Genomic DNA, 25414 nt, shown 5'->3' with positions numbered 1-25414 from the left:
TTGAGCATCATAACTCTTCACCTTGGCTGCGTGCTTAGGAGCGGGCTCAATGCCGTTGAAAGGTTCTTTGTCAGACACCGGTAAACCGATCAAGTAGGAGTATTCCTCAAGGGTGAGGACAAGTTGGTAGTCGAGGAAAGTGAAACGATGGCAATAAGAGTCATAAAATTGGACCAAAGTATCGAGGATCCCTTGTACCACCTTCATCTGGAGGAGGTTAAGTAGTCTTTCATTTTTCAAAAATCACCTCAATTTTTCAGGTTCTATAATATCTTACCCGTGTTAATTTATTTATTTTTACCGATCTTATTCTATGTTCATTAGTTGAAGTAAAAATAAAGGTGATTATTTATCTCTCTCGTTGTATTCTTAAATCTGTTAAAATATACTGTCGTAATTTTTTTTTTGCTGAATCAAAAGCAAAGGACGGCATTAGGAGGGAACTTGACATCCCACGAGCACCCCATCCTCTACACCTCGCTCATAAATTTTTTTTAAAAAAAAATGAAAAGCTGCACAAGAGGAGGATCAAACCAAAACCCTCAAAAGAAAGCCAGAACAAAAATCCAAAGCAAGAGACCTAAGGGAACCAGTAGCCCAAAGCATACTCTAAAAAAGTCTTCCCCAATAAAAAAGGGTAAAGAGTTCCGCCAAGAACATTTGCAGTTCCGTGTCCATGATAGCAATCATAGACACTACCGGAAAGTAACTTCCGATAAGATTCCACATTTGCATTGGCTTTGATAGCAATCATGAAAGATAAAAACATATATATCATTTCATGTATCCTGTTGTTCCCATCTACTGTTGGTGTCCTCTTGTTTCCATCTACTGATGGTGTCGTGATATCATGCATCCAGGGTGTTTGTTTGGTCAATGCTGGATGTACAAATTAGGCTTGAACGCCTACTATTATTGTGGTCATGCACAAGGCTGGCATTGAAAAGCTTTCAACATCTCATGACTTTGTTAGGAAATGAAAAGTGAAAGTGGATTTCATAACTCACCCCCCAATTCAAGCAATGGGTACAATCACTATCACTTATTGTAATTACAAATCTTTAGGCTTATTTACTTATTAACACCCACATGGGAAAGAACTATCAAAAGCAGTAACATAATAAAAGCCTCCATTAGTTGTGGCAAATGGCAATATTATCTTCCTTTTTTGAAATAAGTATATAATAATCAATCATATTAGTGTTTTATTTATTCATTCCGTAGTTATGATACATACGGCAGGATGTTATGGTACATGAACTTAATCCAAATATAGTTGCCATTACAATGACCGAGGCAACGTCTAAGATTATAATATATTTAGAAGTTTTTAACATTACGTACACTTAATTTTTGTCCAAATCTCTTTAACATCCACAATGTTTCTAAAATGCCAAATAAATCCAGTTGTGTAGCTAATATAGTAGGTAAATACATACAAAGATAACTTCCAATTATAACAATTTAACATAGCAATAGATAAAGTTTGGTAAATTCATCAAAACCAACCAACATCTGTTACCTGTTATTTTCAATGGAGCTTAAAGAGAAAGAGCCACACTTTGACCCTTTTGGGTCTTTTTCCAATGTGGAAATTCTGGTTCATGCAATGATTCATATTCCATAAACACGTTTACAAGATTACAAGTCATAGCCTCATATACAAACAAGATTGAACTACACTTGTATACAATTCTATACCCTGTTTTCTCTCCCTTAATCCATGCATTTCGGAAGACATTTTCATTATCTAAAAGTTAGTACATGGTAGGGTCATAACTTCACTAGTTAGCAACAGTGCCTCATAAGGAAAATAAGCAAAAGGTCTACTCTAATAGAGTGAGCATGTCAAAAAAGCTTGAAAACATAGCATACTATACCCGTAGACAAAAGACACTCAAAAGGAACCAATCACCAACAACATAAAAGATATCAAGTATTTTTCTGATGGTATGCATTTTTCACATGGCTTAAAAACAACTACAAAATTTTGGTTCCCAATCCACAACCAACGATCAACTTCATCACACAGAAAATCAAACATTTTACCATGATAGATCAGACAACCTGCATGACATATATTCAGTTCAAAAACATTTTCTCCTATGATTAAACAACAATACAATCCTACATGGAGAACAAACAAAATCTAGGAAATGAATCCAACACAACAACTCAATCACTCATAAGCTGAAGAATAATAATATTCAGAATTTTCACCAAGTTACCCATTTATGAGAATGATACATACACATATATACACACACAGGCACGCATGCACAATCTTACAGATAAAAAAATACACTTAGTTTTTACTTACTGCATCAAAGCTAACTCTATCTATATATGACAGTAAGAAAACTGACTCTAGCAAATTCTAGTTCTAGTTCCCAATAACCATATAACTTCCCAAATTAAATTACCTCAAAACTCGTACTAAGCTACCAAAAACAAAGAAACTACCAGTTTACAGAGATAGCTACCAGGAATCCATAAAATATCCCATGCCCCAAAATTTTGGAGGAATGAGAAATTCACAGATATAACATTCCCAATTAATGTCTCATTATTACAGCAAATTTGCAGACTTTATTGAACATCCCCGACTTTAGAGGACAATGCCGCTCGAAGCTGCTCCTGAGTGTAAAAACGACTCCCCATTTTCACGGTTGCTTGTTGTATCATCAAATCATTTACCACAGACACACTGGCATGGTGCACTTCTAGGTCAAGCTCCATTAACGCTGCCATTAACCTCGCTGCAGGGTGGTTTTTCTTACTGCATTGGACCCTTATCATTGCATCCCAACCTATAATCTTCACGTCGATATCTAAATCGATTAGAGCTTGATTCGAAGAGGGTTTATTCGGTATTGGCTGTTGTTGTTGCTGCTGTTGTGGTGGCTGATGAGACTGGTTTTCGTTGATTTTCTGAATTTCATTCTTCATCCCATCAAGTTGCTTTTCTAATCCATCTTTATCAGATTCAGTTTTCTGAAGCTTTGTTTTCAACTCAGTAATGTAAGATATAGCATCACCCAAAAGTGAAGCTTTGTCCATCTTTGAAACATTAGGAACAACCGCTCGAAGTGCATAGAATCTCTGATTCAGCTTCTCTCTTCTTTGCCTCTCAGCTTCAACATGATTCAACGGTTCCTCTCTTCCGTTTGCCGGCTTCCTCCCTCTCTTCCTCGGCTTCTTTTCGGGCTCCACCACACGACTACTATCCACCTCCTTCACCACCGAAGCCTCCAGATCCGAATGGTCTGAATCACCACCACCAGTACCACCAGAGAATTTCAAATTTGAAGTAGCCGGTGGAACAATTACACCAGAAGTAAAAGATAGCATTCCATCATCATTATTACTTCCTCTCGAATTCGGTGATCTCCTCTTTCCATTTCCATTCCCGTTCCCATTATTATTCTCCTCAGCAACAGAAACTAACTGTGATTGACCAGAGAAAAAATTCGAATTCGAGTTTCCATTATTAGCAACATAAGAACTCTTTTTACTCTCACCAAAACACAAAATATCACCGGATTCAGGCTTCAACAAACGTTGCTGATTGTTACTCCCACCATAATCAGAAAGATTCATTTCCTTAGAAAAGAAACTTTGATTATTTTGCTTGCTTGAAACATGAACAACACTGGGAACCTCAGTTAAAGTACTCGAACCATGAGTTTCAAATTGCATCGTCTTCGTAACACTCACACTCAAATTCTGATTATTGTTGTGATGTTGGTGACTTGGAACTGAGATTGAAGCATTTGTTGCTGCCGTTGTTGTTGTAACAAGAGAATTATTATCAACAGAATCTCGAGCTTCAGGATCGTTGATCCAATTCAAAGAAGGATCATTCTCACCTTGATTACCACCAATTGTAGCAGCAGAATTATTACCTAACTGCCATGAAGATCCAAAATCAAAATTATTGTTAAAATTGAAAAGCATCTTCACTTTATTCATCAAATCATTATTCTGATAAATCAACTCAGTAGATCCAAGCTCCAAAACACCGTCAGCCGACCGTATACACGCCAGCGTCTGTATACCATGTTCTTGACCTTGCCTCGCCCTCTCACAAGCTGAGAGGGCGAGATTTTCAGCTCCAGTTAGCCACACCGGAGCTGAATTATAATAAGCTTGTCCAGGCAGTCCAGTTCCGTTAACAAAAGACTGCGTCATAGAAACTAAAAAGAACCACTCCGTATCAGTAACTTCTTCATCAACAGGAGATTCATCTGTAACCGGATTACCGGAGATTAATGAATTAAGTTCTCTAAGAACTTTTCTCCGGTGTTCTTGTTCAGCAGGTGAAGTAACTTTTGATTTCTTCGCTTTTGTTTTGTCTTCTTCGCCTTTATAGTAGCCGTCACCCCAACCGAGTAACGAAGAACCTGAATAGTCGTAAGAAGGTTGCCAGAAAATAGCGTAGGTCCAGATTTCTTTTGCACCTTCGATTAAAGCCTGAAGACGTTGTTGGAGAGTGTCTTGGTTGAATCCGGTGGTGGTTTGTGGTGGTTGTGACGGTGGTTGTGGTGGCCATAAGGTTGATAAATCAGAGGAGGTCATGAAAGCCTCCATTACTGAAGAGTTATCGTCGCTCCAAAGATTCATGAAATGAAAATGAAAATTTGTTGGAGGGGTAATTTAGGAAGAAGAAAAAGAGAAGAAGGTCACGCAGAACACGCTCGTGTGGTGGTGATAACGGATTGGGGAAAGAGAGAGAAGAAGGGACGAATGAGAGAAGGTTAATTTGGATTTGGAATTAATTTGGAGTGAATTTAGGTTGAATTTGAGAGTGATGACGAAAGTTGATAATTAATTTATTTGCTGAAAAAGATGTATACGGCGATGTAACCTATAATAATACTCTACGTATTTGGTTTTTGTGTTACATGTTAGGTATGTAATTCGCTCTTCTAACAAAAGAAAAAGTACTAGGTAGTTTCTGTTAATGACATCTGATATTGGTCAATCATAATATCATAAGTGTATAAAATAAAAAAATTCGTAAAAAAGATAGAAGAAAATCACTTGTAAAATTGTGATTGGCCAATGTTACGCAAGTTCTATCGTTTTTTTTTTTTTTTGAAAAAGCTAAATTAACCCACCAAAATTGATATTGGAGAGAATTGAACATGAGACCTCAAGGAGGAGCACACTCCCAGATCCCAACCTAATACCATCAGGTCAATCCAAGTGAGTCCGCTGATACTATTGTTAGTTAAACAATCTCCTTTTTCTCCTCTTTCACTCTAGTAATTATTTTTTCAAGGAGACCCGTACTAACTATTTACCTAGTTGTACTATGATTTTTTTAGGACACTTCTGACGTGGTTTTGACATTGAATGTTCATCAACAATATTTTGGAGCATTTCTAGTGGAGAAAGAAAAAATTAATCCCCATTAAAAAACGAGTAATTATATAAAGACTCTCTCTCTTATAAGCAACTAACGGGTCCCACGTTTAAAAAAAGTAATAAAATATGTACTATTTGATCTCACTTACAAAAGAAGTAATATTTTAATAATTAATAGTTGTTTTAAATATTATTTTTTCTATTTGCCATCATTTTAAATAAAATGTAATTCATGCAAATTATTATTATTTAACGAAGAAATGTAAAATTTGTAATGTTAATTTTTCCATTTTCAAATTATTAGCCAATGTGGTAGAAATTTAAGTTCATACGAATAAATAATTATTTTATAATTTAATTTTTTTTAAGGATTATATTTAAATATTATGAGGTAATTTATAATTTAATAAATAAATTATTTTTGCTTAATGATATAAAGTAAGTGGGGTATATTTAAGTACTTTTCATTGGAGTCTTATTAGTGTACTTCTCATTGGAGTCATTGAGTCATTAATAAGTACTTTTATTAAAATATTATAGATAAGTGATGTCACGTGGGATTCATTTAAAGAGTCTCTATTAAGGAACTACTATTGTGGATGCTCTTACTTGTCTCCTATAAAACAATCTCCCACCTACGTCGGCTTTATTATTGGAGATTGTATTAGTTTTAATGTTTCTTTTCATAGTTTAAAATTTTGCATGTTAGGTGTGAAGCAAATCAAGTTGCTCATTATTTAGCCCTCCGTCCTTATATTTCTAAGCACCCTTTTATTAGAGGTTAAAGATGCTTGCATATAGGGACAGAGGGAGTATGTTTTTCATAACATAGATTGCACGTGAATCGAAGAGACTCTAACTTGTATGTGTGTAGTCTTAACATTTGATTTATTTTCAAACTTTCGTTAAAGAAATTATGTTTAACGTCAAAAAAAGAATAATACTACGATTTTTTTTTTTAGAAACATATTGTGTATGTTAATTAAAAAAAAATGATGTTCGTAGAGAACTTGTTTAAGTTGTTATTCTTTAAGGCATTTGTTAAGAAGTTAAAAAAAGTGACAAGTTTTAAATAAAAAAAATAAATTTTTAAAATTTTAAGATGATGAATACACTTTATAAAAAAATAAAAAAAAAAGGTGATGAATACACAATTTTTAGGATTTTTTTTCCAATTTAAGGGCACTTGTTGTGATTATATCATTAAAAAAAAAATTAAGGATAATTGAACACATTCGAATTTAACAGGGTTAAAGCCATGTGTTGAGATATTTTATAAGAACTCAAACATGTCATTATTTTTATGATGACAAAAAACGAAAGTTTGCAATTTTATAGGAATAAAAAACTTATTTAAGCCTACATATAATTTGGGATTAATTCAAGAATTCAAGAATGTATATGAGATATCTATATGATTGCTAGTGTAATGAGTAATAGTATTATAATCTTCACAGAATGTGCAATTTGCTTGGCGAAATAACATAAATTGGATAGAATAGTTAAGGATGTGATTGGTGAGTGACATATGACAAACTTGAATGTATTTACTTGTAGGTAATTGAGTTATTAAGGTTGCAAGGATATGAATATGGTTCGAATTCGAATGAATATGAGCGGGGTGACTAATTATTTGATTAGTTGGAAGAGATCATGTTTTGAATAGAAAAAAATGTTTAATTGTACTTTTGGTCCTCTATCTTTTCAAAAGTTACAATTTTAGCCTCCTAATTAATTAAAATATAAAACAACCTCCTCTTTATTGGATCTTTGACAGTTTTGGCTCCCAAGACCACTTTTCACTTAGTCTTCGCTGACGTGGCACTCACAATGGTCGACACATGGCACCTCACTTAAGGGATGTGGGTGCCACGTCAGCGAAAACTAAGTCAAAAGTGACATTGAGGGCCAAAACTGACAAAGATCCAATACATATGGGGCTGTTTTGTATTTTAATTAATTAGAAGACTAAAATCGCAACTTTTAAAAAGATAGTGGGTCAAAAATGCAATTAAACCTAGAAAAAATGACGTGGTTATGACTACTCGGAATGTGTATGAGTGATGTGAAAGATACCTTAAAACAATATGAACTAATATGAAAAATTTTATATTGTGGTTGTATAAGTTTTTGACTCAGATAGATGAATTCAAATTATGGAAAATAACTAATTGATGCTTAGGAAATATTGTTTTATTTTAAATCTTCGAGTGGCTTTTAAAATAATTTATGCTAATTCTAGTTCAGGCAAAGAGACAAATCAAAGTAGGAAAATTATGGTTTAATTGCATCCGCCATAGGAATGCGATTTAATATTATTGTCAGTGTTACAAGAAATATATATGGTCACTCGTACACGAACATATTTATGAGATATTAAAATAAATAAATGGGACTTATTTATTATTTGGTAGAATGATCTTATGATGCACTATAAAGAAATAGATAAATGTGGTACACCGTAAGGTACAATGCATTCAAGTGAAAAACGGTACACCGTAAAATACAATGTGTTTAAGTGAAGTTACGGTGCCCCATAAGATATTGTGCACACAAGTGGTTCTTTAATAGAACCCTTTTGGTGAAGAAAAACTCTCTCCACACAATTCATCACTTGAGAAACCCTAACCACCGCATATGTTCTAAACATCTTTTTTCTCAAAAGCTTCCATTCAACCGAACTAGCAGTGTGGATGGAATAGTTATGTTCATATGTACTAAGTATGGTTGGGAATAGGCCAGGTCGGCCTACAGGGCTTATGGCGTGGCCTGTTTAAGCCTGGTCTGGCCTATTTATTAAAAAGGCTAGGCTTAGACCTTTTAAAAAGCCTATTTAAGTAAATAGGTCAGGCTTAGGCTATCAAAAAAGCCTATGAAGCCTAATAGGCCGGCCTGTTTATGCATGTTAAGCTTCATAGTGGACTTTTTAAATAGGCTTTAAAGTTTTATAGTGAAATAGGCTTTTAAGACCTTATAGTAGTGATAGAGAAGTCTTACATTGAAATAGGTTTTGAGGCCTATTAAGCCTGTTTAAAAGTAGATAAAATGGAATGTTTAGTGACTTTAATAGTAAGTAGGCCTCTAAATAGGCTTTCAGGCCAGGCCAGGCCAGACCAAAAAAATAGGCCTATGAAAGGTCATAGGCCAGGCTCAGGCCTGCAAATTTTTTCGTAGGCCAGGCTCAGGCCTATCAAAGCCTGGCCTGGCCTGGCCTATTTCCCAACCCTAGTACTAAGTAGAGGCGTTGTCATTCGAGTGATGTGTGATCCATTCTTGATGCGGTTCTCCTCGGTGCTTCAAGAGGTAAACGCATGATCATTTCAAGGTATCGTTTGATGTGTGATTAATGGTTTAACCAATATTGAAGATTTATAAGAAGAAAAAAACCCTCTTAAATACCCATTGTACTTAGCTGCAAGAGGACTCGTGATATACCCACCTATGTAAATATGGATGCGGGTCGCTTCCTATGGAATTTTAGATAATATTCCTAGAGGATTTACTATACTCATATAGACATGTAGTGTCTTGAACACACATGGCTTTTAATCATATACCTTAAGATAAGGTTGTGTTTGTTTTTGGTATCAAATGAGTTCAAGATTACGAATCACTCTAGTAAATATGGATCTTACCCTATATGAAAAAGTTCAAGTTTATGCACAATTCTTATAGAAGAGTTCGACGCTATTTTATAAATTTTTTTTTTAAAATTCAAGTGAGAAATTTAGAGTGTACTAATGTGTGTCAATTAAAATAATACTAAAGTTCTACTATTGGATAGATTTCACACATTGGTTAGCTTTTATCTCCATAAATGATAAAGTCTCACATTGGATAGTTTTTTAAATTAGATAGCTTTTACCACTATATAGAGTGATCACCCTTTTGTGAAAAGCACACCGAGTGAAACACATTTCTCAACTTTCTCTTCTCCTTTTTTTGCTTGAAGCATTTCCGAGCCACTTCTCTTTTTTTTTTTTATGCCCCTACAATTTTTGATTGGTCTGAGTCTGAGTACCATAGATGTTGAGTGGCTTGTACCATATTTGAGAATGTAATTCTATAATGGATCTCACGATATAAAAGGACTCCGATGCAATTTTGAGTGAGTTGTTTTATTCCTGAAGTTGTTGTAGTTGATAGTTTATTTGTACAATTTTAAACAATTCCACAAAATATCTTTAAAAAGGTAACCTAATATGCGAATCAACCGAGTAATATCTTTAATGACTTAAATAGTTTTCAAAACAATTTCATTCTTGGTATATCATCCCAAATAAATTCAACTGCTGGAATAGCCAACTATCAAACTCGTTACTTGATGAACTTATCGCTTAAAACATGTAGAAATGGTTGATTATTGACATTAGCAATTGAAATAGCTCTTAACAGACTCACCAGTTTAATCTCTAAAATATATTCTGATTTCAATAATGAGATATTGTAACGTAAAAAAAAATTAGGAATTGGAAACACAATCCGAATCTCAATCATATACCAAAAGAAGAGTAACCCACAAATGAAAAACAATGGGTGGCAATGGCACCATGTCGCATAGTGAGAGGTCACATTCGTCACATATTATATTTATAGTGGCTTAAAGAAGCCAATCATTTCGTTGCTTTCTTTATCACATAAATCACAAAATAATAGGGTTATAGGGACCTGCACGTGATTCATGTTTTTTACCATCTTCTTTTAAATTTTTATTTTATTTTGCTACCCCCTCTAAATTCTAATCCATCCACCATCCATATTTTATTTAGAGTAATGATACATGTACAACCATTTAGTATAACTTTGATCATAATTTTTATTTACTCTTTTTTCATTGGTCCAAAATAATAGAGAGAGAAAAAAAAAAAAAAAAATAATATGAATATGAGAGAGAAAGTTATAATAAAATGGTTGTACAAATATCATTTCTCTTTACTTTATTAACATAAAAAATTCAAAATGTTTCCAACTTTATTTCATTAACATAAAATATTCAAAGTGTTTCCAACTCGGTGATGTCAATGAATATAGACTCCTCCTAGTAGTTAAGCCTTCATTCAATCATAAGCAATTGATTGCGTTATTTACCAGATACTCAAAATCTAGGTTTGGTGAATAGTAATTTGTTGATTAAGCATCACTTAAAGAGAGTTATCAGCAGTTGATTAGGCATCCTTAACTAATAAGAGATGTGCATCAATAATTGTCATTTGGTGTTTTAACGAAATTGAAAAGGTGAGTCATCACCTTTTTACTACATGTTCAAAGTCTTTAGAACTCTAGAAGTGTGAACTTTTGGTCTTAAGTGCTGGATTTGCAGGCAGGTGGGTGGGGTTGTGAGTTAATTAACATTTTTCTACTTTTCAATTAGGTAAGTAAATTAAAGGAGGGAAAGGAAAAAAAATGTCTCTCATCTTGCGTGGTTAAGAACGGTATGTTATCCAGAAGTCCTAGCTCAACTGGCAAAATGCCGAAATTGTTAGGCCGGATGTCATGATCGAAGTTCGAACCCCGATACCTCCACTTGTGTGTGAGTTTATAATGGCTTTGCCATTTCGTCTATCTACCAAAAAAAAAACGATATGCTTCATTTGGTTAGAACGAACTAATATATTTTTTTGGGTCGTGTTCTATAACAAGTGTTTTAGGGTATTTGTTGAAGAAATAAAATATTGTAATTTTACATTAGAAACTATAATTTTTAAATTTTCAAAAAATTGAATTTACCATTTTTCACCATTATCCTACAAAATATTTATATATATTTATATTTTGTTTCCCTAACCTATAATATCTCTTTTTTTTTTTAATGGAAAAACGGCTAATCATTTTAAGGTAGTTGTTCGTATTAAGTGTATGCCTTGGTCTTGGTTCTTTTGAAGAAGCTAAATTAGCCCACCTAAATTAGTACCAGAGAGAATCGAACCTGAGACATTGAGGAGAAACACACTCCCAAATCCCAAACCAATGCCACTAGACCAACTCAAGTGGATTCCCTTGATATTGGTATATCTTTAGAGAAGGTAGGATGACACCAGAAAGAATCGAACCTGAGACATTGAGAAGGAACACGTTCCCAGATCCCGAACCAATACCACTAGACCAACTCAAATGGGTTTCCTTGATCTTGGTTTATCTTTAGAGAAGGTAGGAACAAAAATTTATCTTCTCAAATTGGTCGACTAATCCAATTTTTCATTTTATAATGAGTACCCATTATACTCACTTTATAATAAAATTTGCTTATAAAAAGACTTAAAGAGAATAATCTTTAACATTTTGCAAATACAAGAATACATCGCAGAGTTGTTAAACATTAATAAAAATAGTCTTATCATTTTTATTTGTCGGTAACCAAAGTTACACATACCACATAAAACTCACACATATAATCGTGATGTTGCATATCAAAAATCAGATAAAAATGTCTAACTTAGCAATATTGACATTGACAAATTAAACTAACGGACGTCTTATCAACTTACTTCTATTGTCATATACTTGACAGTAAGTACGTAGTCTTTTTTTGACAATGGAAAGAAAAATAAATATGTAATCTTAATGTGACTCTTACATCAATGACACACTATTAGAATATAAATACGATTAACCAAAAAAAAAAAGAGTATAAATACATATGAAAGTTTTAAAGAAGAAAAAAATACATGAAATTCTATAAAAATTTGTATGTAAAATTAACGAAGTAAAATATTTTATATGTATGTCTCCGGTGAACCAAACATAACCAAGTGAAACAAATATAGCTATTTTCATGAATTTCATGTTATTTCCTATATTGAAATTCCTGGTGCAATTAGGTAAAGTTGGGCATTGCCACTCACTACGTACCCAGACTGTAAATCGTAACTACAATCAACTTTAGTTGATAGTGCATGCATGTAAGTGGACGGTGGGTTAAAAGCTGTTCAATGAATGAGATGATGGTGGTGGTGGATATATGTCCCCCACGTATGTTTGAGTTATTCCAATACTTGGTCCAAGTAAAAATGCTAGATCATGGAATGAATACACGTAAGAGCCTAAAAATAGTACAACAATGAACTTGAGAAAACAAAGATAGCTAGGGTAATTTAAAAATCACACAAAGGATCAATGAACCACATGATGAAGATGAGCATTAGTAGTTGGGTACAATATGCTACAAATGTGTCAATAAAAAGTTGAAAATGGCCCCTCAACCTCCCTTGTCCCAAACAATTAAGCAATACACGAAAACTCCGACCACGCTCAAGCACATACATATTAGACATTGGTACAAATTTTTTTATCAAATACATATATAAAATGATGTTGGTTCATAATTAATAGAGCCAATTTTTATTTTTTTTGGATAATAGGATGATAAATATTTTGTTTCGTGACAAATAATATTGCTAATAGATAGAAACAATATAATGCCTAGAAGTCCTAACTCAACTGATAAATGCCAAAATTGCAAAAATTAAGACAAAAAAAAACAAAATTTTTGTTTTACTGTGGCAATATAATTTTGCTATAAATATCATTTGTCAACTTCAAACCAAATTAACCCAACTTTGCAAAATTCATTTTTTGGTCCTTTAAGTTTGACAAAAATACCGAGTTAGTCTTTATGTTTTTTAAGTTTTAAATAGATCCTTATTACACTCTTAAGGATTTATTTGAAACTTAAAAACTTAAAAAATATCAGATAGGTACATTAAAGGCAAAATTATATTTTTAGTCTTTTAACTTAATTTTAGGTAACAGTTTGGTCATTTATCTTTTTTTTCATTTCAATTTTGTTCTTTTGGTCCATTTTTATATGGATTTTCAAGCTTTAAATCTAATATTCTTATGCAAACATAGATAAAAAACCATAGATTTGAAGATTGAAAGGCCATCAGAAAATAAAACCATAAATTTGAAGCTTGAAAATCCATATAAAAATGGACCAAAAGAACCAAATTGAAATGAAAAAAATAAAATAAAGGACAAACTGTTACCTAAAATTAAGTTAAGGGACTAAACATGTAATTTTGCCTACATTAAATTAACAACTTAAATGACATATTTGAAACTTAGAAAAAATTAAAGGACTTAATTTGAAACTTAGAAAAACTTAAAAATTTATTTGAAACTTAAAGAATTAACTTTATATTTTTGTCAAACTTGAAGGACAAAAAAATGTATTTTGCCAAAAAAACTTCAAACCAAATTGGAGCGACATATTCAAAGTCTTTTGTCTTTGTAGTAACAAGCTTAAGTTCGCCATACTTAGTAGGAGAATAGAAATGTTGACAAGTTTACTAATTATAGCATTTCTATTGTTTTTTTGGTTGTTCTATTGTAGAGTCTCCTTTTAGAGAGTTCCATCCTTTGCTTTTTGATGATGTTCATAGGGTTTATATGTTTAAAAGTGTTCGCTTAATTTCTTAGTTCCATTCACTTTTTAATTTCTTTGGGTTTGGGCTCTCTTTTATGCCAAAAATAACAAAAGAAACATAGTAATTTTTTGAGAAATTATTTGCCTCTCTCATGCCTCTTGCTTGCCCCTAAAAAACCTAAAAATATCTTTGATTTTCAGAATTTAAAATGCGAATCATGTAAAGAGATAGGAAAAAAGTATGAAATTCTATTTTTGCACAAAAGGGTTTCAAAATATTTAGAGGCGGCTTTCAGAGTCTAATTCGGATGTATAAAAATAACTTTTTTGTTGTTCATATTCTAAAATACAAATATGTAAAAAATCATAAAAGTAGTAATTGACCAAAGGGGGTACTTTCTAATTTGCTTCATAACATGGTCGGGAATGACTGGTCATATGACTTTTGTCATATTTCGAGGTCTTTGCTGATCACCTAAAAATCAATTTCTTCAACACTTTAGCCTAATCATTTTTAATCATAAAATAAATCTGATTTTATCACTTAACTATCCTCTTATTATCATCATTAATTGTGATCTAAGATGCAATTAGTCGCTAACACTATGTTTGTTTGGGTAGATTTAGGAAAGGGAGAAATGACAAAGAAAAGGATAGGAGAGAAATAAAGAATTTCTATAGCTAGGAAGAGCATGAAAATAAGGGTGGAGAGAAATTGGACCCTAATTTACTAAAGTAGTAATTTCACGCGGTAACACGCATTAATCAATATCAACTATTGATTTAAGATTCCACGATTTAGATTATACATGCACTAATATAATCTCGACCATATCATCGGGTAGTTTAGGTTGCAGTTGTGTCGCACAATATAGAAGACAATCGAATTCTGAGATAAATTCTATGACATGGAAACCACCTAAAAAAATTCTCTTCTCAACAGGCGAGAGATTTGTGTTGCATATGTTACATTCTTCCGAAACCATTTTATGTTAGATTATTTTGTTCTCTCACGTTCTCTACATCCTCGTAACTACCAACTTTTTTATAAGACGTAATCACCTTGTTTTTGACTGCACTTAATCAAATCAAATTTTTGCTTAGTAGTAATTCCCTATATATTTTTTCTATCATAATTAAAATCAAAATAATAAAAAGTAGGGGAAATAGCACTCGCCCCCTTAAAGTTTCATTCAACTAGACTCTTGACCCGTGCTACCGCACGGGTCCTACCGAGAAGAAGTTAAACGAATAAGTCGCAACAATGTAAACATATATAGTTAATAGAAGTCTTATAAAGATTTAAAAATATGTTCCCTTCTACGACAACAATAGCAACAAAATGAGATGATAATATACCTCAGAAAAATATTTGAACTTTAATCATCAAGATACATTACGAAAGACTTCATGATAAACAACATTTGAGATGATATGTATGCTCACAACTTTTGGGTGATAATATAGGGGCATATCATATTTCCAACATGTGAATACTAACATTACACAATATTACATAGATGGCTGTTTATTAATATTGCTACACAACAATCCTACGATAGTATCAATATCAAAATATAATCATAACCATAAGGTTACTCAACTGCCCAATGAACACCGGTGCAGCAGAACAGAACAACCAAAGATGACACGCCAGAAACAGTCAAGCAGACCAAATACCATCTATATCCCAAAAATTCCCTCTTCACGAATCCATTCACAATTAGACGACTTATAATCGATGTAGTTCTAACTCCCTTTACATACACAAATACTGGAAATCCCATAACAAAATAACATAAAGCTTCCTCTTCATAGATACAGACCTAAATCCAATTTCCTCAATAATAACCGAACAAAGTCCAAGCCAGACTAACAAAACCATACCAAAACTTCAAATGTCCTTAAAGCCAGACTAACAAAACCATACCAAAACTTCTTCCCACACCATACATATGCAGCAGAAATTTATAATTACCTACCAGGACCTGCACTTTAAGGAATCAGTACACCATTGAGACGAAGGACATTCAAATCATGTTGATCTTACCCTTGATCAATAGCAAGATATCATTTGACATGTTCTGAAATAAACTCAAATCAACCAAGTCCCAAAACAAATTAAAATCCTATTTTTCAGGCTAGTGTTGTGACATAATTACTATAATTGATTTGAGTTGGTTTTAAGACATAAGGTATGTTTCCCTAAAAAATTAAGCTCATGATTTGAGTAAGTTTCGGAACTTAAGGTTACAATGCAAACTTGAAAAATAGAAATAATAGAACTCAAAATTCAAGTATATTAAGAGAATCTAATTGTTACCAAATTAATCTAAGTAATTTCATCATTACCCATTATTTGCTCTTTGTCTTCACTTGTCTTTTGATTTTGAAGTGCTGATCTCATGGTTTTTAGCTCTCAACTGTTCTTCAAACTTCTACAATAATTTTTAATTTATTAAACTCTTATTTCTTGACTCATTCGAGTTTCACTTCAATTTTTAAAACATTGATTTAAAGTTTAAAAACAACTATTACATCCAAAACATCATAAGGGACATGAAAAACAGAAACTCCATTTCTCTAGTAGACCATGCAACTCCAAAAAAGTAAACAGAGAGTATACTGCAATGGGACTCTGTACTCATGTTATTGTTATCTTTAATTAAGTCAGCTACATATTTAAATAACCCTGAAATCATTAGAAAGTGAAAACACAAACATTGAATGATATGTTTACAGTCCATGAGTTTTTGGAATGATCAATATATGTAAATAAATTCAGTATGCAGCTAACATGCAGAAGAATCAAGGAATGTTTGTATTGATAATCATATCTCAGACCTATAAGAAGTGTACAAACACTTGCTATAATATGATATTATAATCATAGTCAAATTGTAGAAAACTTGACTTAAATTCTGAAGTTTATAAGAACAGATAGCAAACACAAATTGAGAGCACTAACTTTTATGAAAACAGATTTTTGAGCCAAAACGATTGTTATTGATCAAGGCATCAACGAATCATCACAACCAAAACCCTTGTAAATATAATCACCTATCATACCTCTAATAACCAGATTTTTTTTTTTAGCTATAACATGATATTAAATTCAAATCGAAAATGCAAATAACTTCAGTTGAATTCTGAATTTAATATGAACTGAAAGAAAAAGCAACTAAGAAAATCATTTTCCATTTCAAAGGTTTTAAACAACAAAGTTCACTTTTTCAGCATCACATATAAACTACAAAATAAAATCCAACCACAATCCTTCGATCATATCATAAAATTACTGAATTACCGACCACAATCGTGTCATCAGCTCTAATGCGATGTCGTAATCAATTACCTGATGACATTTCATAAATCTTTTATAGTCATCCGCTTTGTTTTGAGCAACTCCTCAGCCACGGGACGTGCACTATATATGAAGACATCATGCTCACACCTTGAGTCAATTGTACATCAGCAGAATCCATTCTATCAACAAACAAAATACGTAAAGTTGTTAATCATGGTCATGCGTAAAAATGTGCGAAAATCATGTATTTATATGTTACAACACCATACTTTTTTTTTTGTACATTTCAACTTCAGGCAGATCGCCGTTTAAAATCACTTTTGTCCCAAAGAATGAGTTCGCCCCACCCATTGCAATGTGGACGTGTATGCAATGTGTTAACAGAAAAAAAAAAATTAACGAAACAATATAGTTCAAACATGAATTGTGATGTGGAGTTGACTGTATCTACCCATATATTTCCTAGTTTTGCCGAACTGTAATATCAATTGTTTGATGAAGAACATCAATATTATCGGCAGGGAATTATCATTCGCAGCAAAATACTTCTCAATTGTTTTTGCAAATTCACCCCAAAAAGAACAGTGGATTCTTCTTCCCCTGCAATGTATAATGATATAATCAATATCAATAAAAACTTCTTCATTTTCACTTCACATAATATATAATATCCACGTTAATCTATATCTTACTCAATATCTTCTAATTTGATATCAATGACTTTGGTCTTTCTACCATTTTTATCGTTCTCTCGAATATTATCAAGCTCAAAACAACAGACAATAACAGTAATAGAACTGCTACACCAGAAGGTAACTAAAACCAAAAAACAAAACAACTAACAGCTGCTGGCCGCAAAACTCCAGAAAATTAAAGCTGGAAACTTTTCAAAACAAAACTAAAGAAACAACCAATGTAGCAAATGGTTTTGTTCAAAATTTCACAAATAATAGAAAAACCAATGATTTTGAGTTGAAAAGTTCATAATTTTCTTCTACAAACATAAAATTACCAACTTTCTTGCAGATGTGTAGGTTAAAAAAATCACAGAATAATTTTATTTTTTTTTTAAAAAAAAAACTCAACTACCTTGATACCCCAATTGCTATATTTTGATTTTTTTTGTTGTTGCCAAATAGCTGCATTTCTTGCCAAGGAAAGCTCGAATATAGAATCAAAGTTGTTAGAACCACCGAGTAAGATAAATTATGACCTAACAGATAAAGAATTGAAGATTCAATTGAGAGAAAAGAAAGATGATTTGCAAATATAAAGTAGTGGTAGAGATTTCTAAACCCTAACAAATTGATAGAAATTAGAGAAAAATAGTGAGAGAAGGGGTACCTAAAATTGATTCAAGAAATTCCATCCCAACAATCGTACTCCAATCCTCACAATTTCATCAAAATAAACTTCACCGATTTTCTTGAGAAAGTTACAAGTTCACCGATTTACAATCCGGTTTGCATAACCAAATGAACAGCAAGCAAGACACGACACATGAGGTACTTCATCGCTCTCTCAGAAAAAAGAAGGAGTTAGAGGAGGAAAGAGTTTGGCATTGAAAACATAAGAGTGAATGGGAATAGCAAAAAAGTTGAGAGATTGGGGAGATAGAGAGACACCTCGGGTAATACGAATTCATTTGAAAACTGAATGGACATTGAAGGTTCATTAGTGGGTAGTTGGCAGATAGGGTCAGCACTTAATGCAAGCTTGAAAAGTCATCAGATCAAAGGCTGAGATTTAGGGTGTGGTTGGTTGTTGAAGTTAGCATTAATTACGGATTAGGGAGGGAAAAACAGAAGTGATTAGGGCAACACTGCCAGCTCATCAAGTCTGGCTTTTATAGTAAAGGATTCTACTCCCTCCGTTTTTAAGTGTCACTTTTAGAGAAAAAATTTGTTCCTATTTAACTGTCACTTTCAAAGTTCAATACAACATTAAATGTTGTTTTACCAATATTGTTCTTAGTTATTTATTGCGGAGAGAGAAATATATAAAATGAAATATTAAATGAATAAGGTCATTATAGTAAAAGTATAACTTATTGCATCAAAAGTAGTATCAATTGTTGATTATCTTGGTTTGTATAAAATATCAAAATGTGACAATTAAAAATGAACGGAGGTATTAGTTTTAAACCCAACGCACACCCCTTAACATTGTTAGTCAAACAACGTTAAATACGCTCCTTGTTCTGGGATTTGCTTTAGGTCTTTGCTTAGAAAAATGCTAAATATTGTAGGGATTAAAAATCAAGACCCACTCGGTACTAATTCAGAATCTTGTTTAATCGAATTATGACACCCTCGGTTTGCCAAAAATCAAGACCCACTCGGTACTAATTTAGAAGATTGCTCTTTTAAACAAATCTGCCTTTTTATTTTATTAAAGGCCTATAACTATGTTTAATTTCTTAAGTGATAGTATATACTAATATTTACGGTTTGCAAAAAAAAAAAAAAAAGTTAAATTATATAACATTTTATATGGTTATATATCAGATATTTTTTCTTTGAAGGTGTTATTAGATCGGATTATAAGCTTCATTGTGCTTTTATGTTTGATTTTCATTCATGATGGTATGTTTGATTTTCATTCATTATGGTATAATCATTCTATTTGTATTGGTTAGTGACTTTAGTGTCTATATAACGATGATCTTTGGCTTTGGCATTCGCTTTTCTTTTCCTTGTTTATGTAATTGATTTTGATCCCTTTTCGACATATTGTGTTTCTAAAAGTTTGTAATATAAATCTCTTCTGTCTCTTCTTAAACAAAACGCATAAATTACATGAATCAAATACCTTAAACACAATTTAACACATCAATATAGTACAATTGACATACAAACAACATATCCCTAAAAAACACAAACAACATATATATGATCATTTTTGGTGGATACAACATATGATCAGATCATCATTATTTAACAAACATAAACACACGTAGAATCCAATTAAACAAGACATCATGAGAGATTTTTTGTTATCATACAACATATAGCCTATGGCCCAGTAACATTCTCACCTTGATGAGCTATTGTAGAAGAACTATGCGAAGAAGATCCAAAATCAAAATCATTATTGAAATCCAATAACATCTTCACTTTATCCATGAAATCATTGTTTTGATAAATCAATTCGGTCGATCCAAGCTCTAAAACGCCGTTCGCTGACGGTACACACACCAGCGTCTCTAAACCGTGTTCTTGACCTTGTCTCGCCCTCTCGCAGTGCGAGAGGACAAGATTCTCACCGCCAACCAGCCACACCGGAGTTGAGTTGAAATAAGCTTGTCCAGGAAGTCCACCGTCGTTAACAAAAGACTGAGTCATGGAAACTAAAAAGAACCACTCCATATCAGTAACTTCTTCATCAACAGGAGATTCTTCCGTAACTGGATTACCGGAGATTAATGAATAAAGTTCTCTGAGAACTTTTCTTCGGTGTTCTTGTTCAGCAGGTGAAGTAACTATTGATTTCTTCACTTTTGTTTTGTCTTCTTCGCCTTTATAGTATCCGTCACCCCAACCGAGTAACGAAGAACCTGAATAGTCATAAGAAGGTTGCCAGAAGATAGCGTAGGTCCAGATTTCTTTTACGCCTTCAATTAAAGCTTGAAGACGTTGTTGGAGAGTGTCTTGGTTGAATCCGGTGGCTGATTGTGGTGGTTGTGATGGCCGCACCGGTGGCCTTAAGGTGGATAAGGTCCCCATTACTTAAGAGTTGTCGTTGCTTCAGAGAAATGCAATGGAAATTGAGTTTTTGAATGTGTAAATTAGGGAGAAGAATGTGAAACAAGACAGGCTCACGCAGAAGAGAGAGAGAGGAGAGGAGAAATGAGAAAGGATTATGTAGGGTTTGAAATTAATTTGACTGCATTTAGGTTGAATTTAGAGGCTTTCATGAAGTGAGGAGGAAACTCATAATAAATGTTATGCAAAGTATTCGGGACACGAGTTAAGGATATCAAAAAAAGAAAATTATTAGAATAAAATAATTTTTTTTTTAATTTTTTATAAATTAATTATACAATTTTAATGAATATAATTTTCTTCCTAGTATCTTTAATTAGTGTCCGATACACCAGTTAGTATTTCTTATTAAAATATTTGCAATATTTTAAAATTAATTATTATTGACTTGGTCATTGTTTATTGTTGGTGTTACCTCCACAATTTTTGTCTCTTCTTGCTAATTTTACGTTATATTGTTGCATAGAGTTGGTAGTGTTGAAGTTTGTTGTCACAGGTGCTCGGGCAATCGATTATATAAATATGTTTGAATCATCTTTTCCTTTGAGTTAGTTTTCGGGATGCGATTCAAGATTATTTAACATAGTATCAAAATCAGATTAAGGATTGTGAAGTGGAAATTTGACCTAGGTCCACGCTAGGTGTGAGGGTGAATGTTGAAGTTTGTTATATGTTCCACATCGCTCAAATTCCCAGACAAATCGATTGTAAAAATATGATTATGAGTCTCAAGCTATACGAAGGTTAACGTGTGACCTATACTTGCTCATTTTCAGCAAATTTTGTTTCTTATACATATCAATTATTGTAGTTCTTGATTTTTGTGAATAGGCAGACATTTCTCACAATTTGTAACACATCGTTCATTTTTAGTCTGTGTCAAGTTTCTTTAAAGGTGAATGTTATGTGATATCTCCATGTGGACAACCATTATTGCCACGTCACAATTACTATTTAGCTAGTGGAAACACTATACGATTATCAAACAAACAATGGGTGGCAGTGGCACGGTCGCATAGTGAGAGATCATAGTCGGTTACATATTATATTTAAAGAAACCAATTAATCTTGCACCCAAAAAACAAGAGAAGCCAATTAGTCTTTTTTTTTTGCTTTCTTTAACCCACAAGTCAAAAGGGAGCTGCACGTGATTCATATTTTGCTACCATCTTCTTTCCAATTTTTAATATTATTTTGCTAACCTCTTCTAATCCATCCACCGTCCTCAGTAGACATGGCAATGGGGCGGGGTTGGGACGGGGTTTACCTTCCCCGTTCCTATACTCGATTCTCATATACTTATCCGTTATCCTATCCATACCCAACGTGGATGAGAAATTGAATCTCATCTCTGTCCCCGATGGGTTCGGATATCCCCGCCCCATCCCATCCCCGCATCGAATAATTTTTTTTAATAAAAAATAGAAGTTTTTTTGCATCCCCAAGAGCAACATTGTAATACGTTATCCACCAATATGCTCACTTTAACATTTGTTAGACGTAACAATTTAATTGATCATTCAAATATCAATGGTAGTTTTTATTAACATGACAATTATCAAACAAAATAACATAGACATATCAACATAAAGTAATTTTTTACATTTGGGACGGGTATGGGTATGGGTTCGCGGTGGGTACCTATATACCTGTTACCCGTCCCATACCCATGTTTTGAAATCGGAGAAAACTCATACCCATACCCAAACCCAGTCAAAATGGGGAAAACCCGTCAAATTGGATTTGGTTCGGACGGGTAACCACATGTATGGGTTTTGTTGCCAGACATCCTTACTCCTTACTTTATCATTTTACCATTAAAGTTAAACTAAATAAATTATAGACTCCTCCTTAGTCGCGTGTGATTAACATAAAAAATTCAAAGTGTTTCTAACTTGGTGTTGTCAATATTGAATGTAGTCTCTTCCTTGGTTAGATTACAGCTTCATTCATTCAATCGTATTGCTTGTGCTATTTAACAGACACTCGAATTTGGTTTGGTGATTAATGCATGTCATAGGAACAATATTAAAGCACATAAATTATAGGAACATAGGAATACTGTAAACTAGGGAGACAACCCGTGTGTTGCACGGGTTTGATTAAATTTTTTAACATAAATGAAAAGAAAATGTTGATCATTTTTTATTTTTAAAATAAGAGTATTTTTGCAAAGATTTTTATTTTATTTTTGGAGTTGGGTTTGATGAAGCAAAAGCGCATTTGCATGCTATTAGATGTAAATCTGCCTTGATTTTAAGTAGTTAAGAATTAGAGATTATATGTTAAATTTGTTTTATGTCATGATTTCAAACAAAACGTGATTTACAGGCCGCCTATCTAAAGAAACACTAACCATATTTAAAGTTGATTAACGTGTCTGAGTGGATAGAAATGAAAAGAATGAAAGTGTACTTGACAATAAAAAAAATTAAATAAAGATTTAAGGTAAAAATTTTGAAAGTCAAGGTCCAGATGGGATTACTTTTGCATTTATTAAAGATTTTTGGGAGATATTGAAGGACGATGTGATGCGCTTTTTGTCTGAGTTTCATAGGAATGGAAGGTTGACCAAAGGGATAAATAGCACGTTCATTGCTCTTATTCCTAAGGTTGACAGCCCTCAGCGGTTGGATGATTTCAGACTGATTTCGCTGGTGGTTAGTTTGTATAAGATATTGGCGAAGGTGCTTGCTAACAGGTTGCGCACAGTTATTGGTTCTGTTATTTTGGACTCTCAATCTGCCTTCATTAAAGGTCGACAGATTCTTGATCGAATTTTGGTGGCTAACGAAATTGTTGATGAAACACATAGGTGCAAGAAAGAACTGATTCTTTTTAAGGTGGATTTTGAGAAAGCCTACGATTCTATAGACTGGTGTTACTTAGATGAGGTAATGTTGAAAATGGGTTTCCCGACTCTATGGCGGAAATGGATGAAAGAGTGCATTGGAACGGCCACAGCTTCAGTTTTGGTAAACGGGTCTCCAACTGAGGAGTTTTCTCTGCGGAGGGGTTTGAGGCAGGGTGATCCTCTTTCGCCTTTCTTGTTTTTGCTAGCTGCGGAAGGGTTTCATGTGTTGATGGAGTCTCTGTCAGCAAATAATATTTTTTCTGGCTATAGAGTCGGAAGTGGTGATTCAACAGTTGTTTCTCATCTGCAATTTGCGGATGATACTTTAATTATGGGAGGAAAATCTTGGGCGAATATTCGAGCAATGCGTGCCATTTTTTTTCTCTTTGAAGCCATGTCGGGTTTGAAGGTGAATTTTTCGAAAAGTCTCTTGGTTGGTGTGAATGTCGCCACTTCCTGGTTGACTGAGGCGGCTATGGTGTTGAATTGTAAGGTTGGTACTATTCCTTTTGTGTATTTGGGGCTGCCTATTGGTGGTAATGCTCGACGATTGTCTTTTTGGGAACCAATCATTAAATGTATTAAGTCTAGACTGACGGGTTGGAATTCGAAACATTTATCTTTGGGTGGTCGCCTGGTTTTGTTGAAGTCAGTCCTGTCGTCTCTGCCTGTTTACGCCCTTTCTTTTTTCAAGGCTCTGTCAGGTATCGTCTCTTCTATTGAATCTCTTTTTAATTGTTTTTTTTTTTTTTGGGGGGGGGGGGGGGGGGGGGGTGGTGGCCATAGGAAAATATCTTGGGTGGACTGGAACACTGTTTGTAGGAGTAAGGAGGTTGGTGGTTTGGGGGTAAGGAGTATTAGAGAGTTTAATATCGCTCTTTTAGGGAAGTGGTGCTGGAGGATGTTCGAGGAGAGGGAGTCATTATGGTTTAGGGTGTTGAGGGCGCGTTATGAGGTTGTTGGGGGGCGGCTGATGGGGGGTGGTCGCGAGTCATCCTTATGGTCATACTTTATGTAGTGAGGAGTGGTTTTGCGACCATGTTAGTCGCTCCGTTGGGAATGGGAAAAATACTATGTTTTGGACGGATGCTTGGTTAGGCGGGGTGTCTTTTAGTGTCAGGTTCAGCAGGTTATATGACTTGACGGTGTTCAAGGAGGAGTCGGTCTTTGATATGTGTCAGTTGGGTTGGGAGGAGGAGGGTGGGGCGTGGCGTTGGAGGCGGAGTTTGTTTGCGTGGGAGGAGGAGTTGGTGGGGGAATTCGTATTATTGCTTCAAAATGTTACTTTGCAGGTTAATAATGATGATAAATGGTTGTGGACGTTGGCAACATCAAAATCTTTTTCTGTTCGTAGAGCCTACAATTTTTTAACGACTCAGGTTCCAACTGTTACTTCGGTGCCCGTTTCATCTCTCTGGCATAAGGATGTTCCTTTAAAGGTTGTCTTGTTTGCTTGGCGTTTGTTCCGGGATAGATTACCTACTAAGGACAATCTCTTTCGTCGCGGTGTCCTTGATCAACAATCGTTAGCTTGTGTTGCAGGATGCGGTTCGGTTGAATCGTCCAATCACTTATTATTACACTGTAATTTCTTTGGTTCTGTCTGGCATTTAATTTATGGATGGCTGGGCATATCTGCAGTTACCCCTCAAAATTTACGGGATCATTTTATTCAGTTCAGCTACCATGGTGGTTCAACAAGGGTTCGTCAATCAATTTCACAGGTCATCTGGTTTGCTACAGTCTAGGAGATC

The 25414-nt window shown here is 33.8% G+C and overlaps 2 protein-coding genes and 1 long non-coding RNA gene across 5 annotated transcripts; all 3 read right to left on the bottom strand.

Moving 5' to 3' along the window:
* Positions 1 to 2157: 2157 nt before the first annotated feature.
* On the bottom strand, positions 2158 to 4794 carry LOC11410578 (transcription factor MYC1). The gene has a single exon (XM_003612861.4). It carries the CDS (start codon positions 4621 to 4623, stop codon positions 2590 to 2592), a length of 2034 nt encoding a protein of 677 aa, XP_003612909.1. The 5' UTR covers positions 4624 to 4794; the 3' UTR covers positions 2158 to 2589.
* A 10277-nt stretch (positions 4795 to 15071) lies between these two features.
* Positions 15072 to 18770, bottom strand: LOC112421966 (uncharacterized). Of its 3 annotated transcripts, XR_005646333.1 has the most exons (4): positions 18387 to 18770; positions 17312 to 17642; positions 16088 to 17221; positions 15072 to 15723 (listed from the first exon to the last, which is right to left on the bottom strand). It is a non-coding gene; the product is annotated as an uncharacterized lncRNA (long non-coding RNA). The 3 variants fall into 3 exon arrangements; XR_005646332.1 differs by having other exon boundaries at positions 15072 to 17221; positions 18387 to 18760; XR_005646334.1 differs by having other exon boundaries at positions 15072 to 17221; positions 17494 to 17642; positions 18387 to 18753.
* Positions 18771 to 20056: 1286 nt separating this feature from the next.
* LOC11407018 (transcription factor MYC2) lies at positions 20057 to 20767 on the bottom strand. Its single transcript, XM_003612860.4, has one exon. It carries the CDS (start codon positions 20765 to 20767, stop codon positions 20057 to 20059), a length of 711 nt encoding a protein of 236 aa, XP_003612908.1.
* Between the last annotated feature and the right edge of the window lie 4647 nt (positions 20768 to 25414).

The sequence above is a fragment of the Medicago truncatula genome, chromosome 5, assembly GCF_003473485.1.
Source record: "Medicago truncatula cultivar Jemalong A17 chromosome 5, MtrunA17r5.0-ANR, whole genome shotgun sequence".
Classification (NCBI taxonomy): domain Eukaryota; kingdom Viridiplantae; phylum Streptophyta; class Magnoliopsida; order Fabales; family Fabaceae; genus Medicago; species Medicago truncatula.
Note: the sequence above shows the minus strand (reverse complement) of the source record. Positions and strands in the feature narration are given on the sequence as shown.